General features: G+C 33.0%; 1 protein-coding gene across 6 annotated transcripts in view; it reads left to right on the plus strand.

The window, feature by feature from the left end:
- Positions 1-26348, plus strand: part of SPATA17 (spermatogenesis associated 17) — a 206338-nt gene that overhangs the window by 118221 nt on the left and 61769 nt on the right. For all 6 annotated transcript variants that reach the window (XR_012001794.1, XM_025991317.2, XM_072759548.1 and 3 more), the window contains exon 9: positions 8001-8136. Coding sequence is in view for 5 of the 6 variants with exons in the window: in XM_025991317.2 (XP_025847102.1) it covers positions 8001-8136 (136 nt within the window). In the remaining variant the exon portion in view is untranslated. The remainder of the gene's footprint in view (positions 1-8000; positions 8137-26348) is intronic.

A 26348-nucleotide genomic window follows, 5' to 3' on the forward strand; every position in this document is an offset into this window, starting at 1 on the left:
TTATCTGGAAACTTGTATTTTTCATACCAACAGTGAAAATACTTTATTTCTCATTTTGAACATAGTAAAAAAGAGACATACTTGCTAAACTTATTCTAAAATTTAGATTATTCTGTGTTTAAAGGAAAAATATTCAGCTTTTTATGGCCCTTTTTTATGAATCAGACCTTAGTCAATTAACCTGATTAGTGTTTTAGTAGAATTAAAATTATTCAGTATTGAGACATAATCGACAAATAGCACTGGATAAGTTTAAATGTACAGCATAATGATTTCACAAATATTGCAAAATGATATGCATTCATTATTTGTTCATTATATTAATTCAATATTCATTATTAAGTATACACACTACAAATCTAAAACATATCTCAAAATATAATTGACAAAAATAATTTGCATATTTCCAATTACGTGGTTTTTCAAAGGCTTTATCTTTTTTTTTTTTAATTGCTCTGATTGGTTAAGGAGAACTGAGTCATCTGATAGTGAGACCAGAAATGAACTGGTTATAACTCAGCCCTCAAAACATTAAATTTACTGTTTTCTATGTTATAATAATGATTATAATACTAAAGTCTAACAGAATCATTTTCAAGCAGGTGTACTTTTAAGATAACATGAAAATTATTTGTTGATTGGTTTATTAGATTAAATCAATTTGCTTGATTCATGTTTAATCTTTCAATTCTTTCATCATCTCTTTCCAAACTTTTACACTGAGGTGTCTGCTTGTCAAATTAAGTTTTGTAGACTAGAGACAATTCCCTCTGGAATTAAAGGAAATGTCTTCCCTTAATTGGTCCCTAGTGGATTTTTTTTCCCTCCTATTTTACTTGCTTTGCCAGCAACTAAATAATTTAATATTTTAAACATTACAAAGCTCCATATCCTTGCTCCTTTTTGGGGGAAGTATCTTAGATACAAGACTTTTAAGCAAAGATCCTGAGATGAATTCTATCTAGCACTCACTCCTGTGTCCCCATCACGGAGTGTCTGTCTTTCCAGTGTTGTTAATGATTGGGAGGGGCTGCTCATAAACTAAGATCTGTGTAATGCGGCTTATGGTCTTTTGAGCATATTCTATACTTCTGCTACAAAAAACAAACCCACACAAAACAAACAAATAAACAAAAAACTTTATAGCAACCATTATTGCATTAAGAAAAAAATAATTGGCATGATTCCCAGTCTGAGTTGTATATAAGATAAAACTGATTATTGATTTTCTGAGAGATTCTTTCTTAAAAAGATTTTATTTATTTATTCATGAGAGACAGAGAGCAAGAGACAGGCAGAGACATAGGCAGAGGGAGAAGCAGGCTCCATGCAGGGAGCCCGATGTGGGACTCTATCCCAGGACCTCAGGATCACACCCTGAGCCACAGGCAGATGTTCAACCGCTGAGCCACCCAGGCATCCCTCTGAAAATTCTTTGGTCATTTGTATTCTATCAGTAGTGCCTGGTCAAGAAACAATATTATCTTAGAGACACTTTTAATAAAGTTAGAGGTAAACTACTGCTTGCACATATGAAGTTCAGTTTCTCAAATATTAAGACAGTAAAACTCATAATACCTTATTTTTTATGCCATTGTCTCATTACTTTACATTTTCTCGTCTATAAAGTATAGGAGGTTTTAAAAAATTTTGAAGACTAAATTATAACCAATCAGACGATAGAGAAGTCTTTTTGTTTCCTTTTCCTACATAAAAGAAGTGGATGTATTGATAGTCACTTATTATGTAAGAGTCCTGTGTTAATTTTATAATTCATAAGAAAAAAATTTTTTTAGTAAAAGGTAGAAATGTCAGAAATGTCTTGGTAGCAAAGGATCACAAGGCATCCAATTTAGCAACATAGTTTAGAGAGAGCTGTGCAGTAATCGGCCACCTTTCCTTGATCCCCAGTATTTATTAGCATTTGTAATGACATAGTCAGGTCTACCTCTCAGGGAGAGGATCAGCTTAGAGCCCAAATGATGAGTCTACTTTTGGTGTTAGTATTTGTGAGGAAAGGATGAAGTAACCAGTACAGTATTTCCTACAGATGTGAAGTAAGATAAAACTGTTGAAGCTTAGCCTGTTCCAATAGGAGCCAAAATGCACCCTGTGAAAAGCATTCTTTCCATTTTCCAACCAAATTAGCTACACACTTCTAAGACCCCATGTGTGTTCCAGGTTCTTACCTCTGAGTATCTACTCATACGAGCCCCTGACTTGCATGCTCTTCTTCAATTTCCATGTATGTCTAATGAGGTCTGACCCATTTGTTAAAGCTAGGTTAGATATTGTCTTGCTCTGGTTTACTATTTCTCTTGCCTCTGGCCTAAGCAAACAACTTATTTGCATTCTTTTGCATAGCCCCCTGGAAAATGTATTATGGTCTAGAACCAAATTCCTAACTTGGAGTAGTGTTCTATTATCCTGAATAAAGCGTCCTTTTATCCAGCCTTGGGGTTAATGCATATATTTTACTAGGAGCTGTTTAACAGAGAGAGGGCTGATCTAGGGCATGTTTGGTGTTTGAGACCTGTAGGCATGTATCTTGGTATCTATAAATGTTATCACTGTGTCCATTTTAGATGATATACCTAGCTAGAATCCATTGTAACTTGCATAACTACCCTCCTGAGCAGTCAAAATTTATGTAAATGTAAATATAAAGATAAATGTTTTATAATGTATAAAGATCTATAATATGTAACTATACATATTCTCCTTATTTACCATAGAGTCATCTGCACCATAGGACTCTACACGATCTACTTTGTTTCCTTTATAAAGAACCCAATTTCTAGCTGTGTTGAAACCCTACCAGTTCCTTCAGCATTCTTTTTTTTTATGCTCTAACTCACCTCTATATCTTTGTATATATTATTTCTTTTGTCTAAAATAGCCTTTACCAGCTCTTACCTTGACTACTTGTTTTTCAGCTCTACCTACACAGTCTGAAAGATAACTTTTATATGTCCCATCTCCCAACTCCTTGCCAATAACTCCCTAAAATATATGCATATGATGAACACATACATGTATCTAAACATGAACCTTCCTCTGTGTCTTAGTAGCCTCTTGTGCATACATCTATCACAAAATTTAATCCTTTGTACTGTGTTGTCTCATCCCCGCCCCCCCGCACTAGAAGGTGAATTCTCTGTAGATATAGTGCATCTTCCATCATCCTATCTCAGTATTTTTCAAAAGGCTCAGTATAGAAGGGCATTTCATTATTTTTTTAATGAATGAATATTATTAAGACAGTACAGAAATCACTGTGGACTGGAGTGGGATAATGAGGCTGTCTAAGAAAACTGGGTGTTTACCTGGATTTTGAAAGATGAGTCAGGTATGGATCAGCATATCAGGAAAAAAGGAGTATGAACAAAGGCAGAAGAAGGATGGAAAGATGGAGAGAAAGAAAGACAGGACTATGGCATCAGTAGAATGGCAGATAGGGGCTGCTTGCAGAGTGAACAGATCACGTACATTCTAAGAAGCCTGACAGCTGGGCTTGGATCAGTAGGCAAGAGGATAATTTGTAGATTTCAGTTAATTGTTAGTGAAATAAATGGGTTGGAGGAAAACCTAAAATGAGTGGCAATAGTTGGACTATAAGAAAAGGGGAAATTGGGGCACCTGGGTAGCTCAGTCAGGTAAGCGTTTGCTTTCAGCTCAGGTCAGAATCCCAGGGTCCTAAAACCAAGTACTGCATTGGGCTCCTTGCTCAGCAAGGAGTCTGTTTCTCCCCCTGGCCTTCTCCTCTGCTCGTACTCTCTCTCTCTCTCAAATGAATAAATAAATAAATAAAATCTTTAAAAATAGGGAGGAATATAAAGGAGTTATAAGAGAAAAAAGTATAATTCATTAGTCCTCTTATTTGGAAAATAATATTAAGTATATTAATACTCAAAGTAGAAAGACAGTATTTGCAGTGGACCCATTTTCCCTGAAGCTAATTGAATTTAATTTTTCTTTCTGAGACCTCTAGCAGTTCTTCCCTAACTGCCCACACATTCAGGTAATGATGTGATCACTGTATCTCTACATTATATTTTAGAGTTTCTTTCAGATCTGAATCTTTGATGAGATCATAAAATAATAGGCTAACCCATATCTTCATTAATGTGGCATCAGGCTAATTGAAAATAAATCACTACAAGTATGAGGTAAATCTGAATATGTATTTAAAACTGGTAAAAGATACCATTTTAGAAAGTAATTGGTATTTATCTAAAAGTTTGATTACAAACTAAATTGATTTTTTAGGGTGTTCATCTATTTATATTTTTATAGAGCATATCCTATTTGAGAATTAAGTAATTTCTTCCTAACTTGAAATTAATATTTGAAATTAGTTATAAGACATCTAATTATTTTAAATATATATTCCTATATATGTACATATGTGCATATACTTAAGAATACACATACATGTTACTTCAGTGAAAGATTATGGCTGAATGAAAGTAAAATTAACTCATGGACAGGAAAATACTTAGTCTTTCAGCCTTGTCTTCTCAGCCATCCATTCCCTTGAGAAAGCAAATTTTGTTCAGACACAAAAGAAAAATGTACTATTAAAATGCAATTCAGAAGTGATAAAAACTGTAAGTGTAGCAGCCGGCTCTCAGTACCCCCTTTGTATACTCAGGGACATTGGGGCCACATTAATTTTTGTGTGTGTGATGTCCATCCCATGTGCAAATTAGCACTGGAAGGGCCATAATCTGTCTTATATGAGAGCTCTTTTCCCAAGAGCATGTATAATAATACATGCTTTTGTAATTTTGTGTAATTCAAAGCTCTCTGTTCTGTTTATTTGTTTTTATATTTTAAATAGTATTAGAGAATGTTTTCTTAGGAAAAATATTAAGGGATTTATTAATAAACATTGAAAGGAAAAAACATGAAAAAGGAATCATGAAGTATAAAATTAAAATAATGCTACTTTCCTTTATTATTTTTCAAACAAATTTATGAGTATAATGGAAAAGAATCAAATTTTCAGCTGAAGTGAGATATAAAAAAAAACCTTCCTTGTCTTAATTAGGTGAGATAATATCTGAGAAAATATTGACATATGCTTATGGATCAATATATCTTTTGAACCTCAACTTTGTTTTTTCAGAGCCTGAATTTCAGAATATTATTCTCAGCAGAATATTTAATTTCACTACATATAATATATATATATATTATTGCCCAGATCTTTTTCTCTAGTTTCTTTTATTTAAAACGCATCTAGCTCCAACTTCATTGGTGCCATAGCCTCTTTGATTATATTAATTAAATTTTTTTTGATATTTACTCCTATTTCCTTCATTAAATCTCTTTCCTCCAGATTATCTTCTATTTTGGGATATATGTCTTTCTTTCATGTTGGTACTTTTCCAAACTAATAATCCATTTTTAGATTTATATTAAAGGAGAACCTAGAAATCAGACTGGAATGTATTTGTATGCGAGAGTGGCTTTGTGACTGATCAACTTTTAATTAATAATTCTTCAAATGTTGATATTCAAAGTTGTTTTCTGGGCATTCCTAGTATCTTTTGAGAAGATTCATTCATCTGAACAAAGTATTTAAGCTCACATAGATAAGAGCGAAAGAAAAGTTCAGTGAATAAACATTGATTTAAAAAACCATATATCTCAGGATGCCTGTGTGGCTCAGTGGTTAAGCACTTGCCTTGGGCCCAGACGTGATCCTTGAGTCCCAGGATCAAGTCCGACATCGGGCTTCCTGCATGGAGCTTGCTTCTCCCTCTGCCTATGTCTCTGCCTCTCCCTCTCTGTGTGTCCCATGAATGAATGAATGAATGAATGAATGAATAAATAAATAAACAAACTTTATTTACACAAAAATTGTATTACAATCTTAGATGTTCCATGAGTTTCAAAATTTTGATCCTTTATGTTGATCAGGATAACACATTAAAATAATAATGCTGATGAAAATGATAATGATGAGCATGACAACAAGCTACTTTTACATTTACTTTTACTTTTAGCTCCCCCGTTATTTGTTGGGCACTTGCTCTTTTAGCCTCCATGTTAAGCTTTACATATACTAAATTATCCATTCTTTACAACCACCCCATATGGAAGTAAAATCTCATAGAGGTCAAGTAACTTCCGTGAGGGGACAGTGGTAGCAAGGGCAAAGCTAAGATGAGAATATTGGTCTGGTTAGCTCAAAAGCCCCGTTATTTATAACCCCTACCAAAAATGCCTTCACTATTTGGATTAAAGAATGAAACTGAACCACTATCTTATCACATACACAAAAATTAACTCAAAATGGATTAAAGACTTGAATGTAAGACCTGAAACCATAAAGCTCTTAGAAGAAAATCATAGGCGGTAAGCTCCTTGTCATTAACTTAGTGATTATTTTTTTGGATTTGACACCAGAAGCAAAAGCAAGAAAAGCAAAAATAAACAAGTGGGACCACATCAAAATGAAAAGCTGCACAGCAAGAGGAACCATCAACAAAAGGAAAAATCAACGTACTGAATGGGAGACAATATTTGCAAATCATATATTTGATAAGGGGTTAATATTTAAAGTATGTAAAGCACTCATACAATTCAATAACAAAAAAGTTTAATTTTAAAATGAACAGAGGAATTAAATAGACATTAAAAAAAGACAAAAAAGAAAAGGCCAACAGGTATATGAATAGATGTTTCAACATCACTAATCATCAGGGAAATGCAAATTAAAACCACAATGAGGCATCACCTTACACCTGTCAGAATAGCTGGTATCAGAAAGAAATAACAAATGTTGGCAAGGATATGGACAAAAGGAGAACTTTGTGCACTGTTGGTGGGAATGTAGATTGGTGCGGCCACTGTGGAAAACATTATGGAGGTTCCTCAAAAATTTAAAACTAGAACTACCATATGATCCAGCAGTTCCTCTTATATATATTTATTTGAAGAAACAAAAACACTAACTTAGAAAAATATATGCACCCCATGTTCATTGCAACATTATTTACAACAGCCAAGATATGGAAGCAAACTACATGTCCATCAGTAGATGAATAGATAAAGGAAATGTGTTATATACAGTGGAATATAATTCAGCCATAAACAAAAATGAGATCTTGCCATTTGCAACAGCATGGATTGACCTTGGAGGTATTATGCTAAATGAAATAAAGTCAGACAGAGAAAGACAAATACCATAAGATCTGACTTATATGTGGAATCTTTAAAACAAAATGTTGGTAGATACAGAGAACAGATTGGTGGTTGCTGGAGATGTGGACTAGTGGGTGAGTGAAATGGGTGAAGGGAGTCAAAAGGTACAAAATTCCAGTTATAAAATAAGTGAGTTATTAGGACTAATGTACAGCATGGAGACTATAATTTATAATACTGTATTGCATATTTCTAAGTTGCTAAGAGAATAAATCTTAAAAACTCCTCATCACAAGAAAAAAAGGTAGCTATGTATGGTGATGGATGTGAAATAGACTTGCAATAATCATTTCATAATATATACAAATACTAAATTATGTCGTACACCTGAAACTAACATAACTAATATAATCTTGTATGTCCATAATACCTTAATAAAAAAAGAAAAAAAATATTTGAAGAAAGCCCATTTCAATTAAAATTTCCTACACGGGCCTCCTTTTCATTTTTGGGTACCATTTTAAAATTAAGAACATTTTTATTTACACAATAAATTTTGCATTATTTGGCTTCATTAATTAATAAATTTATTCTTTAAAATTTTCCATATTTCCAAAATATTTTAAACTTATAAATATTCTATGTAAAAGGTATCTCCATTTGCTGAATAAGAAATGAAGATTCATAAAAATAACAGAGATAGTGTCAGGTTGAAGTGGAATCCAGGTCTTGTGATTCCAAGCTATGTTTTAATTTTCACTATGCTTTACTATTTCTCTAAATTCTAATGTTTTTAATAAAATGTCTGCATAAATAAAATTAACATCACTTAAATGTTCCTTTAGGTTTTTGCCATTTTCGTCCCATCATAAAAATAAAAAGTACATCCCATTAATGCATTCATCAAGCAAGTATGGCCCCAACTCTTATGGAAGTCAACATTTTAGAGATGAAAATCCTAGAAAGTGGATCTGTGACAAGGTAAGATAATGCAACATTAAAAAGATGATGTTCCTTTTTAAAGGCTAAAATATGCACGATTACAATAAATATGAATATTCTCATTACAGTTAATACCTTCATGGTTATAAAATTATTTATAGCTATTTTATGTAAAGATGGCACTGATCTGTGGCAGTAAGAGATTTATATTTTTGTTTTTTAGTGTTACATGTTTTTGTATGTAATGGCTCAGCTGCTCTATGTTCTGTGGCATGCATCATGGCTTTGCCAAAGCCAATCAGGATCAAAACTTGAATCTATGGTCACAGAATAGTCAACCTTTCAGACATACAAATCAGTGCTTGATTACTTTCTCTCAATCTCTGTGTGTATGTGGATGGATAGATAAATAAATAAGTAGGTAGGTAGATAGGAATACATAGAGATATATGTGATATGTATATATTTGATATAGAAAAGAAAAAAACAAATATTTATTAACTCATTCTAGAGTTGTATTTGTTAGTATTTAGATAAAATTTTCTGATTAGGGAAAACACCAAGATGTCTTACACAATAGGAGGTAAAAGGAAAGTTCTTACCATGTGTGTAGCCTTTTATCTAACAGAAACTGTAACTTATTTATAAAAATAATTACATAGAGGGATGCCTGGGTGTCTCAGGGGTTGTGTCTTCTTTCGGCTCAGGTTGTGGTCCTGGGGTCCTGGGATCCAGTGCCTCATCGGGCTCTGGGCATGGAAGCCTGCTTCTCCCTCTGCCTATGTCTCTCCCTCTGTGTGTGTGTGTGTGTGTCTCATGAATGAATAAATAAAATCCTAAAAAAAAAAAGAATTACATAGATAAAATGAAGTTGTAAGTGGCTTTCTAAAAGGTAATTAAAGCCACTGAGTTTCATAGAGTATATCAGACACATTGGTTCTATTAATAATCTGTCCATGAGGATTTACTCATTTATACACAGCCTCCTTCCAGAAGAATTTAAGACACCTTACTAAAATCAAATACAATAAAGGTTATATTTTAGAAATAAAAATAGAGGAAATGATCTTAGATAAGAACAGTGCCTATGCTCACAAAATAAAGGAAACCATTACTGCAGTGGGAAGAGACAGGAATTTCAGCTTGTGTATGGCAAAGATGAAGAGGAAACACAAGTTGCAGACATATCCTCATTACTCAAGAGGAAGACACATGTTAGACCCTTAAGAAAAATGAGTTCTTTCTTTATTTTACCAAACTCTAAGATAAAGTCTTTTTTTAGGACATTGTAAATATGGGATTACCAAGGATAAGTCACTGGGGAGTAACAAGGATACTTTAGAAAGTGCCTAATTTTCTTTTCCACCTGCAAGGTCCTCTTTCTTAAAAAAACTATCTAAAATACTAAATAATAATTCCACATCATAAGGAATATGTTTAGTGAGTGTACTGATTGGCAAACCAAAATACTGGTGATGATGTTATTCTTGGCATTTGTTTTTACCTAATATGCAACAATTCAGAAGATAGGCTAAATACATTTTCCGACTATTTAATTTCATATTTTTAATGTGCATAACATGATCCACATCTCATTTGCTATTTGACATAAAAAATTTTTTGCCCTCTCACTATTTTATTTAATTCAAGGAAGTATTCATTTCTTTAAATATAAATGACTTACCATAGGACATTAAGCTACTTCAGAGTAAATAAGATCCTTGTGCAAATGTTTCTTTCCTAAAATAATACAGTACTTTCTGGTTTTATATGACATATTCACCTCATATACTCTGACATATTTTGGAATATACATCTATCTTAGGGAAGTAAGCAACTTCATGGAAATATAGAGACTGTGGGATACTCACTAAAGAGAAAAATTGTTTATTTCATTCTTTTGAGAAATCATCATGTGCCTCCACATACTTTTAGAAAGTATATATATTTAGTTACCCATAAATAGTTGTTCTTGTAGACCCTGAAAAATAAGAGAGAAGAGTATAGGGATTCTTTAAATCCTAATAAATCATTAATCCACTAAACCCTACATAAAAGCATGTAGAAAAATACTAAATGCAAATGGAAATTCCTTCTTCCCTGCTTCTCTCCATTCATTATTTCTTCGTACTTTCTGATCTCTTCAAATAACCATATTAAGTCAACAAATCATCCTTCTGTGTGGCTAATGTAATCCACACAATGTAGAGGTAGCCATTTTATTGTTTATATGTTAAATCTTACAACTATTAGACATAATTTATATTTTGATTTGATGTTAAGTGATTTGGGTGAGAATTGGGTTCAATAAATTGCTAAAAGCAGGCTTCTTTTTATATTTATAAGACTTAGTTTCTTGATTACAAGGTTGGAGGCCACAATTTATTCATTATTAGTAAGAACAGTTTTAGGGAGGCTAGAGTTATTAAGGTCAAAATATTGAAGAAGGAAAGGCTGACCTTGTTTTATGCCTCCTCTGGGGGAAGATGGGCTGTTTACAAACATTTAAATATACATAACATTTATTGAAAGCAATAAATTGATTTCAGCCAAGAAGAAGCTCAATTAAATATAGTTGGTTCCTGTTGTCCACCTTTCCCGTCATGTTTTAAGATTATCTATGTGGAGAATTTCCTTTTCTTCTATCATCTATAAACACAGAGGTTATAATTTTCAGGTCATTTGTTATACAGTGTTAAAGGGTATCAGTTGAGAGAAAATCAAAGGTTAAATACTCTTTCTCTAACCACATTCACAGTAAATTAAATATCAAATATTATTTAATATTTTTGTTTTATTTTTAATGCTATTGATCCAAAAAACACTATACAAAGACATCAGAAAGTCAACAAAGGGAGAGCAAACAGTAATTTTTTCTTCATGCTATGAAAATTAGTAATGAAAAACAACATATCATTTTTCTTAAAAGCATAGAAATCAGTAATAAAAAGTGTAATAAAACATATATAACTTACATTTCTTTTTTATGTAATTAGTGATGATAACTTAAGTTGAATATTTTTTTAAAAAACTTTATTTAAATTCAATTTAGGTAACATAACCTGTACTATTATTAGTTTCTGGTGTAGAATTTAGTGATTTATCAGTGCTCATTACATCAAGTGCCCTCCTTAATGCCCATCACCCAGTTACCCCATGCCCCCACCCACCTCCTCTCCAGCAACCCTCAGTTTGTTTCCTAGAGTTAAGAGTCTCTTATGGTTTTCCTCCCTGTCCATTTTCACTCTTATGGTTTTCCTCCCTGTCCATTTTCATCTTATTTCTCCTTCCCTTCCTTACTCACATTTCTTTAATCTGTTTGTAAAATGCCCCAAGTTTTTAGATTCTGGGCCTGTACCTTAACTGGTAAAACTTTATCAGTTCAGGTAGATAATGTGTATTTATAAATTCTTTATTGTGCTGATATCAATATTTAAAATAGAAGTGAATTTCAATAAGGAGTATACACCAGTCAGTCACTATTAATTTAATCTATTTGGGTAGATTTAAACAAGTTGGACAATACAAACTCAGTATACTAAAAACATTCTTTTCGTTGTCAAAACATTCACATATGTTCATATTTACTGAAGCAGAAATAATAGTCTAAGGCCTTTATCTGAATTGGAATGAGTTCTCATATGCATTTTAGATGACTGATTTTAATGGAACTATTTCATGTTTTCCCACGTTAGCAGAATTCAGGAAGAGACTTTTAAGATGGTTCATGTGGATAGAGCCTTTCTTCATATGTCTTATTGTAAGTGAATTACAACAGTAGGGCAGCCCTTTTTTGTTATTTTCACATGCATTTTAGTCCTAAACAGGATTTCATAAGCTACAAAGCATAAAAATATCTAGTACTCCAAAGAATTAATTTAGAGAACCTAAGCATATTGCACAGAACATAAAGTTGACCTTTACCGTCTATGGCTTTTGGAATGGAGTGGGATGTGGAACACATCATAGATTTAATGTGGCACATCGCTGTCTGCAGAAGCTTGGGTGGGACTGGGACTGCTTGCCCATGGCACCCGGTGATTGAATCTGCTGTCACCAGCATCCTGATAATAATGAACATTCAGCTTAACGACCGTGATTATGATTATCATAATTGATGTGCAAGTGCAGTGTGTGGGGATCATTACAGCTGAACTGTACAGCAGAGAAACATGCCTCAGTTATGGATAATTTTACTTTTATGCATTGATTGGGATAAAATATGCCTTTCTATTTAAACAGACCGGCTTCATATAATTTTAAGAATCTTTCTGTACATGTTGATTGATGATTATGCACTTGCTGAAAAACAGCCCCTTACAGTTGTTTGTTTTGTGTTGTTTCGTTTCATTAGTAAATGTAAACAATTAAATAATTAGGTGTAATTGAGGGAAAATATTTTGCTTATGAGGATGGCCTTCAATAATCAAGTATTCAGTTTAAGTGTTGGGTTTTATTTTTTTCTCTTTCTCTCTCACAATACACCGGCGACTGAAATTCTTCAATTTTTTCTTTTCTATGATTACCCTTGTATCAATCTTCTTGAGGTCACTGGGCTTCAGGAAAAATAATAAGTTTAAATAATTTTTATTATAGATCTATAGATGCATTTGCATATGCATGTATTTATACTCTGTTATGCATTTTAGAAAAATGAAACCCAATATTATTGGAACCAAATATTATTTATCAAAGTAATAGTTACCCTATAGAATAATGTTAAGATATATATATTTACACTACCTTTGCTTTTTAACCACCACCTTCTTTCTTATAGATTTATTATATCATAATTTTCAGTTATACTTTTACAAAAGATTCCTGATTTGAATTAACTTGTGAATGAAAATAATATGCACAGTGATGTATCCAAGATTTTCAGTAGATTAGTTCTGACCATATTAGTCTATGATTATTAACCTAAAGGCTTCATTTGCATTTGAGTCTAAAATATTACATTTGAGTGATGAACAAACATAATGGAACACATTTTCATAAAGCCTGGTAAGCCTTTTTTTAAAAAAAACTTTTATTTTATAACTGCAGTAAAGGCTGAGATTGAGAGATCTCTCCATCAGATTATTAATAACTGCAGAGCTCTAAAGAGACTATGGCAAACATTTCCTTCTAAGATTTGTTTAAGATTTACATTACCCCAGATAAGGTGCATGCCCTAGATGTGCAGCTGTACAGTGTAGTAAAGGACAGAATCTTTGTTTGAGAGCCAGGGGTTTTATAGCTTGTCTATAAAATTCTCCTATTGAAAGTTTTTGGCCCTAGTGTGATTCTTGAACTTTAATAATAGTTCCTCTTTTAGTTTGTCTCTAACAATTCAACATATGCCAGTCTTTTCTGCGTAATTACTAATCTAGTATAACAAGAATTAAACTCTTCATCTGAAGAAATCTTGGAATATGTTATCTGTACTTCACTGCAATTAAACTCTTTAATTAAAAAAAATACTTTAAATGCCTCAATTAGTTTTGTTATTGTTTTTGTTGGAAACTGGGTTAACATAATATTGAAAATTGCAGGCTTCTAGACCTTTTACCCTCATCTCTAGGTATAGGATCATAGCTTCAATTTCTTTCTGTGACTTCCTGGTGATGTCTTTATGTAACCTGGCAAAAGAGAAGGTTAACAAGAATCAAGAGCCTCAAAATGACTAGAATTAAAGCTAGTGAATGTTTCCAATACCTTAGAAAGAGGCTGACTTTGATCTTAGGGAATCGTGGACATGTCTGAAGCATTATATGAACATGAGAGTTAGCATTAACAGTGTTTATTCAAGTGTCATTCTGGCTATGTCTGCAGGTTTGGCATAGAGAAATCAGAGGAATATTTGCATGTCCTTCTAGGTGGGTCCCTATCAAACCACATTAAACAATAATATTTGAGCATTTGTACCACAAAGAACATTCTTACACCTACATCTTTGCCCTAATGAATTCCCAAAAGTGAAAATTATTTTAAGATTTATTTATTTATTTTGGAGAGAGAGAGAGTCCGTGTGTGGAGCAGAAGGAGAAGGAGAGAGAGAATCTTAAGCAGACTCCTCACTGAGCATGGAGCCCTATATGGGCCAGGACCCTGAGATTATGACCTGAGCCAGAATCAAGAGTCAGATGCTCAACTGGTTGAGCCACCCCAGGCATCCCAAAGGTGAAATTTCTGCGTCAAGACGGTGATGATTGATTTTATAAGTCAGTTTGATTAGACAATAGTACCATTATTTAATCAAACAGTAATCTAGGTGATGCTGTGGTTAACATCTACAATAAAGTTGACTATAAGCAAAGGAGAACACCCTCAATAATGTAGGCTTCAGTCAGTTGAAAGCTTTATGAGCAAAAATTGAGGTTTCCTGAAAAATAAATCCTCCCTTAAGACTGTATTAACTCCTGCCTAAATATTTAGTCTGCCAGGTTACCCTGCAGATTTTGGACTTGCCTGTCTCTATAATTGCATAGGCCAATTCCTTAAAAAACTCTATCATTCATCTATCTATCTATCTATCTATCTATCTATCTATCTATCTATCTATCATCTATCATTAGTTCTCTCTCTGGAGAAGAGGGACTGATATAGAAGGCTAGCACATTTGTTCTCTAACATTTTGAGTTTTTCCAGGTTTATAGATATATAATTGATCTATAATATTGTTTTAGTTTGAGGTATACAACATAATGATTTGATATACATATACCTTATTAAATGATTACCAAATACATCTGTCTGCTTATAATTACCTATCTGTGTGTATGTGTGTGGTGAGAACATTTAAAATACACTCTTTTGGAATGCCTGGGTGGCTCAGTAGTTGAGCACCTGCCCTTGGCTCAGGATTGAGTCCCACATCAGGCTTCCTGCCTGGAGCCTGTTTTTTCCTCTGCCTACGTCTCTGCCTTTCTCTCTCTGTGTCTTTCATGAAGAAATAAATTATATATATATATATATATATATATATATATATATATATATATATATATATAAACACACTCTCCTACTGTTAGTTCTCTGGAAATTTTTCATCTTATAACTGAAAATTTTTTCCCTTTGACCAATATCTCTTCATCCCCCACCTCTAGTCCCTGTTCACTAATCTACTCTGTTTCTGTGAATTCAACTAGTTTATATTTCATATAAGTGAAATCGTATAATATTTGTTTTCACTTATTTCACTTAGTATATTGCCCTCAGAGTTCATTCCTATTGTCTCAAATAGCAGAATTTCCTTTCTTATTGCTGAATAACATTGTATGAGTGTGTGTGTGTATCACATTATCACATTTTCTTTATCCATTCATCCATCAGTGGACACTTAGGTTATTTCTTAGTCTTTTTTTTATTTTATTTATTCATGAGAGACACAGAGAGAAAGAGAGGCAGAGACACAGGCAGAGGGAGGAGCAGTCTCCATGCAGGGAGCCTGATGCAGGACTCGATCACAAATGATGCTGTGAAGTTAAAGAAGATAAGGACTGAGAAAGCCCCCTAGATTTAGCAGAATCAGTCATTGGTTACTTAGCAAGAGCTGATTCAATGACAATATGGGGAACTAAGCCTGGATGGAGTAGCTTGAAGAGGGAATAAAAAAAATGGTGGGGGGGGGGTGGAAGTGAGGGGAAGGGAAAGATCGATCAAGTGTAGATAGTAATTTGAATAAATTTGGCTAGAAAGGGAGAAGAGAGATTGATAGGGCAATGGCTATAGGGAGATATATAGTGAAGTATCTTTTTTTAAAAAAATGGAAGAAGTCTAGCATGAATAAATTTTACTGTGCTGTATGGATATTATTATTTAACCAATTTCCTATGATTTTATATTAATTTGTCTTCTAAATTAATCTTTTTGAATTTTCATATTTGAAAGCAATGTTGAGGACCAGCGCTCCTGTAGCCCAGTCTTTGCCTACAAATGGGTTTAAAGCAGTTGTTCTCTACCAGAGGTGATTTTGCAATTTGGGCAGTGTATAAACACGTTTTCATCTACCACAACTGGGTAGAAGTGGGTGGAGGTGGGTGCGACAGGCATCTAGAGGCACCCACCTCAAGGCTATGGATTGCTAAATTTCCTATAATGCATAAGACAGCTCCCCACAAAGAATTATTTGCCTAAAATGTCAGTAGTGCCTCTTGGGTTTAAAAAGTATGCATGTTTTTAAGACTTTTGATTCATCTTCCTAAATGTCTAACAGAAAGAGTAAACTAATTTACATGTCCAACTGGCAATTTATGTGAATTTCTATTTCCCTATAAAGATTTATTTATTTGAGATAGAGAAAGCACAGACAGATATTTGCATTCAAGGAGGTGGAGGAGGGGGCAGAGAGAGGGAAAGGGAGAGAAAGAACCTCAAGTAGGTGGCCTACTGAGTGACAAGCCAGTTTTATCAAAACTATTTTTTATGTCTCTTTTCAGTTGTATGTGCCCTGTTAATCCATGGGATTTCTATTCTCATGTATATATATAAATAAATGTTTATATATTGTATAAATATATATATTGTATATATAAATGTATATATATTATATATATATATATATATATATATATATATATATATATATATAAAGAGAGGTTCTACTTGATTCTTTTTCAAGTAATCCTGGTCAGTTCTGATACTGTCTTGTTCATTTTTCATTCTTTTAATTCTCTTTTAAAAAATAATTCTTTGGTATCTATCAATCAGCCCAAAGGTTTTTTCCATTATCTAATTCTGAAGTTTGATATTCAGTCAACTCTAATTCATGATGGATTTTTTTTCATTTACGGATTTCTTTTTCACTATATTTAAATTTTTGTTTAACATTGTTTATTGTTTTAAGTCTTTAGCTTGTGAGTTTTTGTTCTCTGGAATTTTATGTAGGAGAATTCTTTGATCCCTGGTTTAAGGTGCATTTCTTCAGAAGAGGTTTTGTTTATTTCTGCCAAGAGTTTAATGGACAAACTAAATTTTGTTTTGCTATACAAACCTCTATGAGTACAAGTTCATTGTTAGGCACTCTCAGGAAATACTTTTTGATTTTTTTCTCCACTCAACCCAGAGCCAAGAATGAGACAGCGACATGTGTCAAAGTCTCCCTTGTAAGGTCTTTTTCTAGTTCGCCTACTAAGAATGTTATTTTTCAGAAGTGCTAGTTTCATACAGAGGTCTCCAGTATAACTCCCACACTCTGCTGTAGCCCAGTTACCAATTTTTTGACTGTTATGCCCAGACACTAAGACTATAAATAAATGCATATCTTGGGACAAACACTGACTGTAGTCCTCAGTGAATTTGCTTTTTTTTTTTTTTTTTTTTTTTTTGTGGTCAATTCTGTCCTCTTCCAAAGAATCCCCTTATTTTTTTCCAGGTCATCTGTGCGTTGAAAAGATCTCAAAATCTTTTATCCAGAAATTTTAAGTGAGAGAAAGCTTCTTGAATTTCTAGTTTGCTGTATTGCCAGAAATTAAAGTACTGACTCTTTCTTATCTCAGATGTTGGAATAATTTTTGCTAGGTAACAGATTGTCTATTAATTTTGTGCAGTTATTTTAGAGGGAAATCTTTACTCCCTAAGATATGCTTGTAAAGTTTTTCTAAATATTATATGATCACTTATTTCTTTTGCTATCATTAATAACTATAAAATGATTTGAAATTTATTCTTGTGTAAGGATGATTCAGTTTTACATATTTTTTTGTTTACAAATAGCTCCTGAGATTCCTTAATACCACTTATTTTGTTGTTTCTTATGGTTAGTGATTCTATTTTCATTCTTCATTTAGTCTCTATTTTATTTGTAGATTTTTTTATCATCTTATATTAACTCATACAATTATATTGTATGCACCACACCTACAGATTTATATATCGTATATTTTAAAAAATTTATCTTAAGTATGTGTCAAGGATATACAGAATATCAGAATATTATTTATAAATATAACAGTACAATGAACTCTCCACCTAACTTAGAGAAAAAATATCCCTATTATTTTGAAGTCTTATGTAGCACTCTCAATGATTCTATCCTTCTGTTGCTAACTAGAGTTATCTACTATCCTGAATTTTTAATAATGTCTTTGCTTTTATCTATACTTTTATTACATATATTTATATTCCTAAGCAATAGTTAGTTTCGCATAATTGGGCACTTTACATAAATGTCTTTTTATAAGTGTGTAAATTATACCGTGTGTTTTTTTTAACAACTTGCTATGCAAGATACCATGTGTAGCTGCATTTTATTTTCACTGATATAAAGTATTTCACACATGAATTTGCCACAATTTATCCATTTTACTGGAGATGAATGTGGGATTTTTTTCACCGTTTTGCTCTAATAAACTATGCTGATCTGAATGTTACATTGGTTCTTTTACATATCTCCTGATTCCTATATGAGAGAAAGGAATTACTGATTGTAGGATATGTGCATACATAAAGTTGTTCATAAAAACATACTTTTCCAAATATTTTACAGATTTAATGTACAGCAGGGATATTCAGTATTCCTGCCAAAATGTATTATTGTTAACTGTAACATTTTTTTGCCAGTATCAGATAGGTGTAACATCGCAGTTTTAATTCACATTTTCTTGATTTTAATGAAGTTGTGCTTTCTTCTCTAAGAGCATGCTATGTCTCTCAATAAAAATTATAGTTCTTTTCACATAGATTCTTCACATTAGTTACTAGGTTTATTCCTAAACTAATTATGTTTTGTTGTTATTGTGAAAAAATTCTTTTCTCATTCATTTCCTAACTTGCTCTTGTTGTATAGTCATTTTTGTTGTCCATATATGTTTTTGTTACTGTATTAGTTTATTCAGGTTGCCATAAAGTACCACAAACGGGGTGGCTTAAACAGCAGATACTTTTTCTCACAGTTCTGGAGGCTGGAAGAGCCAAGATCAAGGTGCTATCTGGGCTGGTTTCTGGTGAGGACTCTAGCTTATAGACAACTGCCTTCTTGCTGCCATGTCCTCACGTAGCCTGCATAAAAAAAGAGAGCAAGATTGAGAGAAAGAGAAATATATCTCTTCCTCTTCTGTGATACCAATCCTATTGATTACTTCCTGGACTCAGAATCTCTTGTTTCAAATTACTACTTTAGTGCATAATTTTAAGCAAGTTATTTGAATTCTTTGTGGCTCAGTTTTCTCATCTGTGGAAAGGGAAAATATTTTACCTTACAGTTTGCTTTTATGACAGAATTAGTGAATTGTATAAGTCATTTGGACTCCCCAACATGGTAAACACCATACCTTTTAGTTATTGTTGTGTATATATACACATTTTGTTATCTTTTCCTATTCTATTTTTGTTTCTTTTCCTACTCTATTTTTCTATTAGTATCTTTTGATCACTAATGTTGTAATGATATCCTAAGTCTCTAATGCTCTCTATGTCATTTAAAATTTCTCCATCATTAGCCCCATTTTCATGTGTTAACATTATAAAAGCTATTTAGAAAGTAATAATAAGGGATCCCTGGGTGGCGCAGCGGTTTGGCGCCTGCCTTTGGCCCAGGGCGCGATCCTGGAGACCCGGGATCAAATCCCACGTTGGGCTCCTGGTGCATGGAGCCTGCTTCTCCCTCTGCCTGTGTCTCTGCCTCTCTCTCTCTCTCTGTGACTATGATAAATAAATAAAAATTAAAAAAAAAAGAAAGTAATAATAAAATAACATTAATACATTGAGTCCTAGATGATTAAAAGATTAACTTGCCTGTATTAACATAAGTTTATTTTCCATACTGTATGTATTTCATTTTTTACTATTACAAAAACTAAGTACTGCAATGTAAATATATTAGACATCTAACTTGTGCTACTCCTAAGACAAGTATGTGAAAGCTTGCTATCAAGCTGAATTTTAATTTATAGATAACATTTCCTATCCTTATGTATCTTCAGTTGGTTTTTATATCAGAATATAAAAAGAAGTACTTTAAAAATAATTTTTGGTAAATTTCCAAGTTGATACTTAATATCATTTTTAACTCTTGCAAAAAAGAAAAGGAACCAGTAGTAATACAGACCATAAAAATAAAGGACAAGTCAAACACTTCTTTTGATTTTATGTTACCTTATTGTTTCATATCACTTTATGTAATGTACAGACAAGCTCAGAACTCCACCTATGTGTTTCATAAACTGGGCTTCCTACTTGAGAATTCATTTAAAGAAATTGTGAAAATTATTGTCAATTTTTTAACATACTTAACTCAGTATTTTCCAGATTATGCCTAAATCGGATATATTTTCTCCCAAAAATATTATTGAGTTATTTAACTAAATATTCGTATTTTAAATGATATTGGAAGCCATAGTATCCGACTGATTTTGAGAATTCTACAGTTAGTAACTTTATACTAGTGGGATTATACTAGTGGCATATTGAAGATAGGGTCATTAACTCTAGGTTAAATCTACAAGCTATTTTTTAGGTGGCTGTTATAAGGTTATCAACTCTTAGGGAAAAACTTAAATCTGCTAGCATGCTCAAAGGTTAACAAAAGTGAAAGATCAGATAACTAAAAAGTGATAACTTGATAGTCTGGATAGCAACTAACTTTAAGGGTATTGATTAAATAATATTCAGGTACAAAAACAGTGAAAATATTTCACGCTGTTGGCTAGAAAGATACAAATGTTGACCTTACTTTCTTATTAAATCTATTCCAAGAGCTATTTACAAAGGTTTTGCTCACAATTGGAATATTTAGTAAAATCTAATTTTATTCCTTTGTAATTCCTCAGTTGGAAAATGTGGTCCCTTGATGATGATCTAAGGCTTTGAAGAATAAATGGATTTCAAAGAGAAAATTAGATGGTACTTATTATGCTGTCTAACTAGCAATGCATTGTCATTTGTCTGTTGTATTATAAATGTCTCGCTTTCCTTACCTTCTTAATTTAATCATGTAACTTGCCTGTAAGCAGCATTAGAGAAAAAGTTGCTGTGTTACTCCTTCAACTGTTGTCTTTTGTCTTTGCTTATCCCAGAGACAGCTCACACGTATGCCCAAGCAGAATACTCCATGTACTCCCTGACCTCTGGTATCTTCTGAATCTCTTCCACCCACACCTTCAGTTTTGCCAAATCCTAGGGAAATATACTAGTGTCCTCCATCTACTTCCTTCAGAAGGTTTTTCCTAACTGCACCCCTCTCCCAAATTAAGTAATGTATGACTGTCAAGTGTAGTAGTTTAAAAATTAAACTTAATGTAAAAACCACATTCTAGTCCAAAATTAAATCTTCTCATCATAAATAAGATATCATTTCTGTGCATTTATCCTGTATTTTATTATACATTTTTTCAGAGTATTTTTTGTTAATGCATCTAATTATTTGTCATTAGAAGACTGGCATGTCTGTCCAAAATTCTTTGCAGGTTACCAGCCTGGTGCCATATATCAGGATGATATTTATTGTAGCAATAATGAAGGGCAAATAGCATTTGCCATATACTTTTTTCCTTCACTTTTATGTCATGCTTACATTAAGAAAATTACTTCCACTTTATTTGTCAGCATTTCAGTAGAAATTCTTATATTGCTAGCACCTATAAACCATTAAAAAAAGCTAAAGTATTTTCTTCAAAATACTATTTTTAAAAGAAATACATGGAATTTAAAACCATCCTGTTTAATCTGAAGCTTTGCTTATTTTATCTCTATGATTTTTGAAACATGCATATTGTTTTTCTAATTGAATTCAGAAATCATCTGTCATTTTAGTTTTGACATGTAATATACATAAATAATGTCCAAAGGATGGAAGCAATCTAATTTGCAAGTATTAATATACTTTCTAATTCTAATAGCATTAATTGGGGAGTTATAAAATACTATATGTAAAGTGTGTGTTTTGTTTTTTAAGTATTTCTTCATATTTATGACTAGCATTACCTAAATATCAAGGTACAGTGAAAATTCTAAAAATATATCAGAAAAAAAGATGACAGAATAGCCTATTAGATATGCTCACAGGTAACATATATACTTTTTCTTTTTTACCCCAAAATATTACTGATAAAATTTCCTTGCTTTAACTTTTAACTCTCATCTTACTTATCTATAATAGACATAAATGCTTACAATAAAAAAGGATCTCAAGTTGCATGAATCTGTCAGATTGGGAGATTTTCAGGTATCAAATGTTAAGTGTTTGGTATTCTATGAAGAAATTCAACTCAGAATGTAGTTGCCATATTAGTATAAAGTTATGGCTTAGTAGCATTAAAATAGTCAATGGTAGTTTTAAGGTTGATTTTTGATAACATGGTCACGTAAAAATAAAGTTCACTTTCGAGAAAATTTCTTTCCCCTGTGAAGTACAATATGACTTATAGTACAACCTCAGTAAATTCTACTATTCTAAAGCAACGAAGGGTATTTTTTTAATGTTATAAAATTTTAGTATAAATAATCATTATTATTGTTGTTATACATCATGACCTCATAGTCAATAACAGTGTACTTAGTTTTATTTTTTTTTAATTTTTTAAAGATTTTATTTATTTATTCATTGGGACGCCTGGGTGGCTCAGCGGTTTGGCACCTGCCTTCAGCCCAGGGTGTGATCCTGGAGACCTGGGATCAAGTCCTGCGTTGGGCTCCCTGCATGGAGCCTGCTTCTCCCTCTGCCTGTGTCTCTGCCTCTCTCTGTGTGTCTCTCATGAATAAATGAATAAAATCTTTAAAAAAAAAGATTTTATTCGTTTATTCATGAGAGACACAGAGAGGGAGGGAGAGAAAGGCAAAGACACAGACAGAGGGAGAAGCAGGCTTCATGCTGGGAGCTGTATGTGGGACTCCATCCTGGGATTCCAGGATCATGCCCTGGGCCAAAGGCAGGTGCCAAACCACTGAGCCACCCAGGGATCCCCCTTAGTTTTATTTTTAATTGATTTTTTATTGAAGTATAATTAGCACATAGTGTTACATTAGTTTCAGGTGTACAATATAATGACTCAACAGTTCTGCACATTACTCATTGCTCATCAGAATAAGTGTACTCTTAATCCCCTTTATCTATTTCACCCATCCCCTCAGCCCCTCCCCCTCTGGCAACCAGAGGTTTATTCTCTGTATTTAAGCAGTCCGTTTTTGATTTGTATCCTTTTCCTCTTTGTTCATTTGTTTTGCTTCTTAAATTCCACCTATAAAATGATATGGTATTTGTCTCTGTCTAATTTATTTCACTTACTATTATACCCTCCAGGTCCATCCATGTTGTTACAAGTGGCAAGATCTCTTTTCCTTTCTCATGACTAATATTCCATTGTGTATATGTGCAGGGACACTTGGGTTGCTTCCATATCTTGATTATTGTAAATAATGCTACAATGAACATAGAGTTGCATATCTTCTTGAATTAGTGTTGTTTTCTTTGGGTAAATACCCAGTAGTGGAATTATTACTGGATCGTATGGTAATTCTGTTTTTAATTTTTTAAGTAATCTCCATACTATTTTCCACAGGTGACTGCACCAATTTGCATTCCCATCAACAGTGCATGAGGGTCCCTTTTTCTCCACAACCTTGCCAACACTTGTTTTTTCTTATCTTTTTGTTTCTAGCTATTCTGACAAGTATAAGGTGATGTATCTCATTGTGGTTTTGGTTTGCATTTCCCTGATGATGAGTGATGTTGAGCATCTCTTCCTGTGTCTGTTGGCCATTTGTATGTCTTCTTGGTTTTCTTTTTAAATATCATAGTCAAAAAGCTTATTATCTCCAGAGCATGTTGCCTGAAGTATGTTGCTCCATATACTCAGAGTTCGTCTGTCTTTGCCCCACTAAGCTCACAAATCCTTTCCTGTACAGCCATGAACACACATCCATGTACAGGAAAGACATCACTGGGTATAGAGGAAAGGAGAAGTAACTGAAGAACCAACTTTCTCATATTGAAACATATATAAAAGTGATATTCTATGCTATGACTATTTTCTCATTGGAAGTATAATTATTAAGTATACTTCCATTACAAGCATGTATTACCTGGTGGTGGATTTGGACTTCAGTACATGAGAGCTGTCCACATATGTAGACTCACTAGATCACTAATATAGCTCAAGTCACTAGCTTCCTTCCACTTAACCATATTTCTCTTTGTAGGAAATCATTTTACCTACCTCATTTCTTCTACTTATTTTAAGTAGGAAGTTTGATTTAAAAGCAGGCAAAGTGGGTTTTCAGTTTAAATCAGGAGATGGCTATTTTCTTCAGAAATAATGTTAAGACTTTACATTAATAGTTTGATTTTTTTTTTGATATCTGACTGTTTAGATACATGATTGAAGCTGTGGGCCTTCTGTCTAAAACCAAAGTATGAATACACAAAAGCATACAAAATTTGTATGCTGTCAAATTAATGTTATTGGAAACTAATTTCCTTCACCAAACAAATAAAAAAAAAAAACAGTAGTTTTTTTTTTAGTATTTGTTTACAATTATTACTCTCAAATGTCTCTTTATAAACGTGTGGAAATTAATCCAAATTTTGCAAGTAAAGAAATGAAATTGTATAGAAGTAAATTTTAATGAAAACACTACCATGGTTTCACTTGAATAAAAAGTTGAGGGGGCACCTGAGTGGCTCTGGTTGAGCATCTGCCTTCGGCTCAGGTCGTGATCCCAGGTCCTGGGATTGGGTTCTGCATTAGGCTCATTGCAGGGAGCCTGCTTCTCTCTCTGCCTATGTCTCTGCCTCTCTCTCTGTGTCTCTCATGAATAAATAAATAAAACCTTTAAAAGAATTAAAATAAAGTTGAAAGGTTGAGGTAGCCTTTTAATATGGTAGTGCACTTCTCTTTGGCATTAATTTGATTTTAATTGTTCTAATGACAACAAATGCTAAAAATAATAACTTACCTAGGTATGTAGTGTCAAATGGAATCAGAACTCCAATAACTCCCTTTAAGGTTTAGTAAAGGGATAAAATAATTTTTCAAGAAATCTCGAGATGGAACTATCATTTCATTTCTTTTGTCCACAAAGCTTTAAGGTTATGTGTTTGGGAGTTGGTATTATTATGGAGGCTGTGACAACTGAAAGTTATGAATCCATGTGTCTATGTTAGGGACATTGAAGCAGAAGCGAATTCAAACAGACATTTGTGATATTCCTAGGTGTTCAGAGATTTCTGCCTACAGAAATAAACAAATTATCATTTTCCACTTCAGCTTGCAAAAGCATTTCCTCCAGAATTAGCGACTTGGCATAATTATCTTCCTCTAGTCTTATTTTACAGAGTGAAAACTTTCTCCAAAGAATTCATGACTTTTCAGCCCCATGTATAATATGGCTGTAGTGCATTGAAGAAGAAGAATAAAATTATCTAAATGATCCAATTCCTTATCATATGTTCTGACCATAACTTCCTATTTCTTACAAGTCTTTTTAAACCTCTACTTAAAGTTGAATCCATATCTTCAAGACTTTCATCTCATATTCTGCTATCTTCTTATAAAAATTCCCTGTAAGGTCTGTGGCTCTAAAGTTGACTACAGAAATATATATTCTGGATTCAGAATATTCAGGATTCAGAATTTGGGGGCAGTATCTTTGGCAGTAATTCATGCTGATGTAGAAAGAGTTGATCAAGATGGTATGTGGAACTGGTTTTTCATCAAACCGTATAACCAGATGGTTTCACAAAGATTGCAGATACTATACCTAGTCATTAAATTTGAAGAGTTTCCTTCCAACCGCAGTTATGCTCAACAATAGAACTATTAGTCATTTTGGAGACAGTAAGAATCTATGTAGTTTCCAATAGGGACTCACAAAATATGATTTTTTTTCTATCACGATATTAGTAGAAATATACCAGACCAAATCCATAAGTTGGTTACTCTCAGATGCTGAAGCAAAGTGTTGGTTCTATCATTTACCCTATGACCTGTTAGAACATATCAACTATTTGGGAGAAAATAAAGTATTTCTTCTATAGTATTCGTTTGTTCTAAGTTACAAATCAACTTCAACATTTATTTCTTATGCCTCATGATTTCTTCCCTGTGATATGTGTCTTCTTCCATTCGCATTATGAGAGGTTTTCAGACACAAAGTCTTTGGAATAGGGCAAATCATAGTTTGGTTTATTTCTAACCCTTTCAAATCAACCCACTTATTATGACAAAAAAAGCCACATTCTATGAAGTATTTTCATAAAGGGCAAAAGTGCTCCAGCTCTATTTACTTCATTTTTTTAATTGCAAATCTTCACTACTGAAGAAGTTTTTCAAATT

Source organism: Vulpes vulpes, chromosome 5, assembly GCF_048418805.1.
Source record: "Vulpes vulpes isolate BD-2025 chromosome 5, VulVul3, whole genome shotgun sequence".
Classification (NCBI taxonomy): domain Eukaryota; kingdom Metazoa; phylum Chordata; class Mammalia; order Carnivora; family Canidae; genus Vulpes; species Vulpes vulpes.